The sequence below is a fragment of the Cebus imitator genome, unplaced genomic scaffold, assembly GCF_001604975.1.
Source record: "Cebus imitator isolate Cc_AM_T3 unplaced genomic scaffold, Cebus_imitator-1.0 Scaffold188, whole genome shotgun sequence".
Classification (NCBI taxonomy): Eukaryota; Metazoa; Chordata; class Mammalia; order Primates; family Cebidae; genus Cebus; species Cebus imitator.
Window position 1 is genome coordinate 4,283,095 of NW_016107503.1, and position 8,177 is coordinate 4,291,271.

Consider the following 8,177-nt stretch of genomic DNA (forward strand, 5'->3'; position numbering starts at 1 on the left):
GGGAAAGATATGACACGTTGCCTGCCTGCGCAGGTTGGAGGTGGCTTTGCAGCTCATGTATTAAACTTGGGGCACCTTCTGTTAGACCAGCATTCACACCCCAAATAGTGTATGCACAGTTATGAATGACTTTAATGAAAATGAAGGTCCCTACTGGCTGCCCTGGAACATGTGCCCAACCTTGAGCTGTGGCAGTTCACTCTCCTCCTGCCAACCCTCCCCAGTCTTCAGGTTTGTGCTTCCAGAGCACAGCAGTCTGGCCCAGTGCAGAAGGGGAGAGACAAAAAACAGGAGTGTCAACTTCTGGGGGCAGCAATTTACACTGGCCTTAAAGAACCTTTTCAGGCCGGGCATGGTGGCTCACGCCTATAATCCTAGCACTTTGGGAGGCCAAGGTGGGTGGATCACCTGAGGTCAGGAGTTCAAGACCAGCCTGACCAACATGGTGAAACCGCATCTTTAAAAGAAAAAAAAAAAAAAGAACCTTTTTTTTTTTCTTTTTTTTTTTTTAATGAAGACGGGGTTTCACCATGTTAAGCTGAAGTCCCAACCTCAGGTGATCCGCTCACCTCGGCCTCCAAAGTGCTTGGATTACAGGCATAAGCCACCACACCGGCCAAAAAAAAGGAACCTTTTCATGAGCATATGTGCAATAGATTTAAGCCTTTTACCCTACTCAGGAGAATCAGCGTTAAAGACGACATACAGAGGCTGTTTATCAAGAGGCAGTATGCATCTGTGATCGAAAAAAATAGATGAATTGGCCCATACTGCTTCTCTTGAACCATTCAGACCTACTGCAATATAAGTAATTAATTGTGGAGAAAAAAAGTGATAGCTATTACTCAGTTACAATTTGCCAGGCATTGTGTAAGCCCATTATTTGTGTCACCTTCTTTACTCCTTGGATACTATTGATAGCCTCAATTTACATGTGAGCAAACTTTGTGAGGCTTAGGCAAATTCCGAAAATCACACAGCTAGCTACTCTATGAAGGAGGTACTCTTATTATTCCCGTTTTATAGAGGCAGAAGCTGAGGCAAACCTGGGATTTGCTTCTGGGTCCTCCTGACTTCAGATTCCAAACTTCCAGCATCAGGATTCACTACCCCTCTGGGATGACTAACACAGAAGTGTGTAAAGGTGCGATGGTGTAAGCGGAGAGGGATCCTGGAGAAGGCAGAGGTGGAAGGGTATTTATTTTATCACTGCACGCGAGGCCAGAGTTTCCAATTTGGGATTTTGAAAACTTTGTATTTATAAAGAATAATACCCTGATCAAGAAATTGATAAAGTTTTAGGCCAGGCATGGTGGCTCACGCCTATAATCCCAACATTTCAGGAGGCCAAGGCGGGAGGCTTGCTTGAGCCCAGGAGTTCGAGACCAGCCTGGGCAACACAGTGGGATCTTATCTCTACAAGTAATTTTTTAAATTAGCTGAACGTGGTGGCATGCACCTGTGGTCCCAGCTACTCGGGAGGCTGAGGCAGGAGAATCTATCAAGTCCAGGAGGTCAAGGCTGCAGTGAGCCGTAATCACAGGAGGTCAAGGCTGCAGTGCGCCGTAATCACAGGAGGTCAAGGCTGCAGTGAGCCGTAATCACAGGAGGTCAAGGCAGCAGTGAGCCGTAATCACATCACTGCGCTCTAGCCTTAGTCACAGAGTGAGATCCTATCTCTAGGAGAAAAAAAAAAAAAAAGAAATTGATAAAGTTCTCCTTCTCTTTTAAAATGTACATATTCCGGCTGGGCTCAGTGGCCTGCCATCCCAGCACTTTGGGAGGCTGAGGGCGGAGAACTGCTTGAGCTCGGAGTTTAAGGATCAGCCTGGGCAACCTTGTGAGGCCCCCATCTCTGTTACACTAAATAAATAAAATAAAATATAAATATCCCTAGGAAGGGTCATAATGTAAGAGTAGATTACATTATTTCATTGTATTACATAATAAAATAAAATTTGTTATTTTATTTTGCTTCTTAGTTTCAACGGGAACCTGAGTGGATTTTCATGAGGAGAATGGCGAAATGATGGTGAAGAGGACAACGTTGAATCTGAGTTAATGAAAGAGAAATTTTCCCCGGCTGCATAATTTCTTTTAGCTCCCATCCTGTGCCCCATGTTTTGTCAAGACAATCTTTTTCCTGGTTGCAGAGAGTCCTCACCTGCCCTGGACTGTCTGAGGGTGGGTTTGTTCCCTTCCCCGAGCTGGACAAAGCCTGAGGCCCATAGAGCCAGCCGATTTATTCGTTTCAACATGTAACAATTACTTTCCTTTTCAGAGTCCTCTCTGGGTGTCCAGGGTGTAAAATGAATCTCAAGAAGGTCCTTCCCAGAGGGAACCAGGAAAAACTGGCTAATCTGGAAAGCGTCAGAGACTAGATCTGGGCAGATAAGCAGCAGACTCCCGGAGGGCCTGGGAATGAGCTGAGAACCAGGGGGCGGGACCGGCAACTCACAGGACAGGATCTAGTCAGAGGCATTTGGTTTGCTTCAGGCAGTATTTTTATAAGTTACTATTGCAGCATCTAAAGGTTAGGATTTTTCACATACAAGTCTAGATTGGCACCACCTTTTCTTGAAAAAGCAGAGGTGTCGGCAGCTGGGCCTATATCAAGGTAACTCCCACATGGGGTGAGGCCAGAGTTGCCCCCAAGACCCCTTGGGTCTGCCCACCACCCCTATTAGGCCCAGCTCCTCCTGCCCAGCTTGCCTCTGACCCTTAGCTCTGCAAGTCAAGGAACTCGGCTCTCCTGAGGGCAGGGCAGCCTCAGTAGGAGTTGCCCTCTAGAAGTTGCCCATGGTAAGCCCGCGGGGCTGAATCTTCAGGCGGGATCTGATGTCTAGAAAAGCTCTTTCCTCATCCAGATTGGCCAGATGGCAATCAGCCCACACAGCACCATTCCAAAGTGTCGGGAGTCCCACCATCCCGCAGGGGGCCAGTCAGTCCACATCAGGGGAGCTCAGCACATGTCCAGCGTGATCTGAGAAGGGCCCCCAGGGCCACCCATGACATGGAGGACTTTGGGAGATTTCTGGGAATGTTAATCATCTTCCTGTTTCCTCTTAGTGGTTAACAATAAGTGTCTTTGAACAAAACATGTCCTGTGAATTTGTTTGAGGGGGCAACAAAGAGGACAAGCTGGGGAGACTGGGTACTCCATAGTCAGCCTTCCAAGGGAAGGAAACTCCAAAAGATAGAGCAGTACAAGTGAGTTTAAATCTGGGACCAAGAGCTGACGTGTTGAACCCACCAAGGCCTTGGTTACGCCTGCTCTTTCACTCCGAGCCAAAGAGATTCCTCGCCCAGTGCTATGCTGGAGCCGGCTCCTACTGGTTTACAAAAGCTGACTGGGCTCACCTCCCCCTAACTGCACAGTGACTTCATATTGACAGCTAGAAATCAGCCACCATGGGAGTGTTTACACTGCAGAAATGGGCAAATGCTACAAGTCAGAGCTCCCCCGACCTACCCCAGTCCCACATAAGACTGTTACGTGTTTGCCCGCGTATCACTGCTGGTTCTGTTGTGGACCATGGGCAGATCAGGCATAGGACTGGCTTCTGGGCACAGGTCATACCCCAGGAAGAAAAGCTTCCGAACTCAACGTCCACCCATGGATCCCAAGCTGGAAATGAACCAGGCCAGCAGTAAGCTAAACCAAAACTCAGCAGGAGTTCTCAGCTACACTTAATGGGCACTGGCTTCCTCTTTTTCCTGATTGTTTCTCCAGAGACCCCAGGACTGAAGAGAGGCTTTCTTGTCTCTGGGCTGAATTTTCTTTATTTTCTCTGAGCTACATTCATACAGGAGGAGAAGGGCTAGGGCTGAAATTCATGTTGTCACAAAACCCATTCAAAGTATTAGCTGGGCACCTTTCCACCTCCCTGGAGAGCTGACACTGGCCCATATCCAGGAAGGGCTCCGTGTTGCAGAAAGTATCCACAAGACGTGTGGAATGGTGGAAGGAGGAGCTGGAAAGGGGGAAGGAGCACTTTCTCAATAATCCTAATCTTTCTCTTCCTAGATGGCCTTGGAAACCTCCTTTACTCTCCTCCGGCCAGCCTAATTCGGGGCCACGCCCATGGTTGTACCATCAGCCATGGATGTTCTTCTCAGATATCCTAATTCCTTTCATCTGTCATGCCCTTGATCCAACCAGAGATGCTCTGCAGTATAACAGACAGCACCAGAGCCTCGTCTCTTTTATTTTCTTCCTCCTGGACACTCTTCCCTCCTAGCAAGGAAGTGAACGTTGACCTCGACCACTCGCCAGCTCCTTCCCTTCCCCTGTTTTCCCCTGGACCACATCATCCAGCTGAACCTTGGTGATTATCCACTCAAGAAAACAGAGTTATAAAGGGAACAAATGTAACTGTAGTATGTGGCAAGGCTGAGAGCAAAAGTGACATAATCATAATTATGTAAATATTTGAAAGTCAATTTAACCAGAGATCATCAAACAACCAACATAGGAGGCAACAAGAGATTCAGACCCCACTGGGATCACATGGGGAAGTGGCTGGAGGACGCCCAGCTCCCAAGCGGCTCTCAGCCAGTGAAACAGCCCTTTCCCAGGCTCAACTACTGACTTTGTTTTCTTTTAATTGAGACAGGGTCTCACTCTGTCACCCAGGTGCAGTGCCCTGGCACAAGCTGGGCTCACTGTAGCCTCAAACCCCTGGGCTAAAGTGATCCTCCTCCCTCAGCCACCTGAGTAGCTGGGACCACAGGTGCACATCACCATGGCCAGCTAATTTTTTTCTTTTTTGTAGAATCAGGGTCTCACTGTATTGTCCAGGCTGGTCTTGAACTCCTGGGCTCAAGCGATCCGCCCATTTCAGCTTCCCAAAATGCTGGAATTATAGGCATGAGCCACTGCATCCAGCCACCTACTGACTTTGTGTGTGTGTGTGTGATGGAGTTTTGCTCTTGTTGCCAGTGCAATGGTGCAGTCTCAGCTCTGCCTCCCGGGTTCAAGCCGTTCTCCTGCCTCAGCATCCTGAGTAGCTGGGACTATAGGCATGTGCCACCATACCCGGCTAATTTTGTATTTTTAGTAGAGATGGGGTTTCTCCATGTTGGTCAGGCTGGTCTCAAACTCCCGACCTCAGGTGATCTGCCCGTCTTGGCCTCCCAAAGTGCTGGGATTACAGGCGTGAGCCACTGCGCCCGGCCCTACTGACTCTTCCTAGGAGGACAGCTCTTTCGTCCTGGGGCCACCTTGCTGGGACCAGCTTCCAGCTGTCAGTGCCACCTGAGGAGCACCTCCTGCCCCCCACTTGCCTTTCCTCTGGCTCCTCTCCAGTTCTCCTATCCTTCTTACGGTTTTTCTTTTCTATCCTATATTCTCCTCCAGTCTATCCTTCCAGATCAAAGATGGACCCAGGAAATCAAGGGACACCAAGTGCCAAGGAGGCCTGGGCAAGCCACAGGCACAAGGTACCAGCTATAGCAACAGCTGCAGCCCAGGGCTGAAGATGACTGCTGCTGGATCTCCTACTTATCTGGAGGTGGCAACCCATTCAAATATCTTTGCTTAGACCAAGAGCCTGAATAGATTAAAAAAAAAAAAAAAAAAAAAAAAAAGCTGGTTCAGGCCAGGCATAGTGGCTCATGCCTGTAATCCCAGCACTTTGGGAGGCCAAGGTGGGAGGATCACCTGAGGTCAGGAGTTTGAGACCAGCCTGGCCAACATGGTGAAACCCCATCTCTACTAAAAAAAAAAAATACAAAAATTACCTGGGCGTGGTGGTGTGCGCCTGCAATCCCAACTACTCCGGAGGCTGAGGCAGGAGAATCACTTGAACCCAGGAGGAAGAGTTTGCAGTGAGCCGAGATTTTGACATTGCACTCCAGCCTGGTGACAAAAGCAAAACTGCATCTCAAAAAAAAAAAAAAAGAAAAAGGAGGCGTCTAAGGCTGTGAGTTGGTTTTCTGAGTCTCAAAATCATACCAGAGTTTTCAGTCAGGTGTGCACTGCAGAGCATATGCCGCAAACACTCCACCAGCATCCTCCAATCAGGAAATGAGCTTTCCTTACCTTTCTGGAAATACTCTTGGATTCTCCCTCGGACCCGCAGGCAGCTCTCCAAGGCTCTGTGTACCCACACTCCGTGCTTACGTGCTTTTTCACTCCCACTCCTTTCGCAACTCAAGCCAGCCCTGCTGCCTTTTCGTGCCCAACAACATCTGCCCCTCCTCAAGCACTGGGTAGGGTCCTGGGCCCAGTGAAAGGCAGTGAACATACATAGGTGTCACAGCACGCTAACCTAGCCTTGCCTAGCTCTCTGAAAGAAAGCCTGCGGCAGAAGGGAGAGCAGCGGCCCCAAGTGCAGCTGAAGCACTCCTTAGGAGTCAGCCGAGACCCTCCGTCCAAGCAGGGCCTGATCCTTGCACTCGGCCATGATAAGGAGAGGCTTCCAGGTGATGGCAAGACTTGGCCACCACAGAGGCCTTCTTGGGGCCCCCCGTGTCCTGCCCAGACTCAACCCTGCCTCAGCATTTGGATCCTCCACAGACTCTCCGGTGAGTGAGTTCCCAGCTCAGCCAGATGCGCAGCCTTTTCCCAAGAGCCTAGGGCTTAAGGAGCACCCCAGATCTCCTCTTCCCAGCCCATGGCCAGGGTAGGTGGAGAGTATTTGGAGAAGCTATTTGATTTGGCAAAGGGAAGGTGCCTTGGGATACCAAGTGGCCCTGATTCTGAACTAAAACCACCAGGAGACGTGCATCCTGCTCTGAGCCTTGTCTGGCCACCAACAAATCGCTTTCCTCCTATGGGACTCAGACTATTGCAGCAAAGCTGGGGTATCCCCCGACGGAGGACCCTCTCTGTGGTGTTGGCAAGCAGCTTGCATGCCGCCCACAGTTGTGACTGGTGTGCGAGCAGGTGACGCTACAGAGGACTTCCTTATGTCACACAAACGGGCACATAGTCTGTGCCCCATACGCGGCACCACACCTCTGTGGGAGCCACATGTGTTTCAAAGGTGCCACCCTGCCCAGATAGGCCCACAGCAGCGGGCAGAGCTGGAGTCGTCCCTGAGGCAGGGTGACTAGAGTGGTCCTCCACAACTGTGACCCTGCCCTGCAGAGGAGACAGCATGGTGCAACCACCAGCTCTCACAGCCACGTGCTTACCAATCTTGGCCATATTCCCTCAGTTTCCCCATCTGTACAGCGAGGCTGATATGAGCAGTTGTCAGGCTTTACAGAACTGCTCACAGGTTTTAAGCAGGACAAGGGTAACACACCGCATTGAGCAACATGCCCATCATCTCCGGCCCCACTTACTGCCGGCCCTTCCTTTGCTATTTAGAGCCCCTATGTCCTGCCACCCACAGGGGTCCTCAAACCCCCTGCAGGGAAGATGGGCCCTTTCCCTTGGGTCGATTCTCCTCTGGCAGAAGGGATTGAGAACCCCCAGCACCCAGGAACAGCTGTGTAGAGGTCCCGAGCCCAGGCAGCAGCCCCTCTCCAGGACGCAGTCTCGTCCTTCTGATTTTTCCTGCCCAGGTCTCAAAATTATGCTCAGAGAAGACAGACTTGAAGGATTATGCCCTTCCCAATGCTAGCTGGTGCTCGGACCTGCTGAGCCTGTACCAAGAATTTCTGGAGAAAACCAAGTCTAGTGGCTGGGTCAAGTTGCCCTCCTACAAGTCCAACAGAGACCACATGCAGGGATTCAAGCTCCCGTCTGGACTGGAAGTTTCCTCGGGTAAGGCCAGGACCGGGAGCACACACACCCCAGTCGCCCTTCTCTGTGTTCTAAGACTCTCAGAAGCAGCTTCACAGGCGACCTTCCTGTTCTCAGCCCAGTTCTTCCTGCTGTCCAACTCCACCGCTCACGCTGCAGCCCCAGGCAACAGGCAGGCAGGGTGACCTCCCAGGTCTCCAGCTCCCCTCCTCCCCTCCTCCCATCTGACGCACCACACCCGGCTGGGCCCACCTTTGCTCCCAGCCAAGCCTGTCCCCACTGGAAGACAGCTAGCCCAGCTCCCGCCCTGACTTCTCACTGGCTGCTCCTCCCTAACTATCAAGCCTCATCCCAAGCTTTCCCTCCAACCCCATGAAAACCCTTGGACACCGCACCCCCTCCAACCCGGTGAAAACCCCTGGACACCGCACCCCCTCCAACCCCGTGAAAACCCCTGGACACCGCACCCCCTCCAACCCCG

At 51.0% G+C, this 8,177-nt stretch overlaps 1 protein-coding gene across 1 annotated transcript in view; it reads left to right on the forward strand.

Annotated features, from left to right (window-relative positions):
• The first annotated feature begins 6,173 nt into the window (after positions 1-6,173).
• The window catches only part of THEM5 (thioesterase superfamily member 5), an 8,296-nt gene continuing 6,292 nt past the window's right edge, over positions 6,174-8,177 (forward strand). Inside the window, 2 exon segments of the mRNA XM_017546217.2 lie at positions 6,174-6,528; positions 7,516-7,717. Coding sequence (XP_017401706.1) covers positions 6,406-6,528; positions 7,516-7,717 — 325 coding nt within the window. The 5' untranslated portion in view covers positions 6,174-6,405.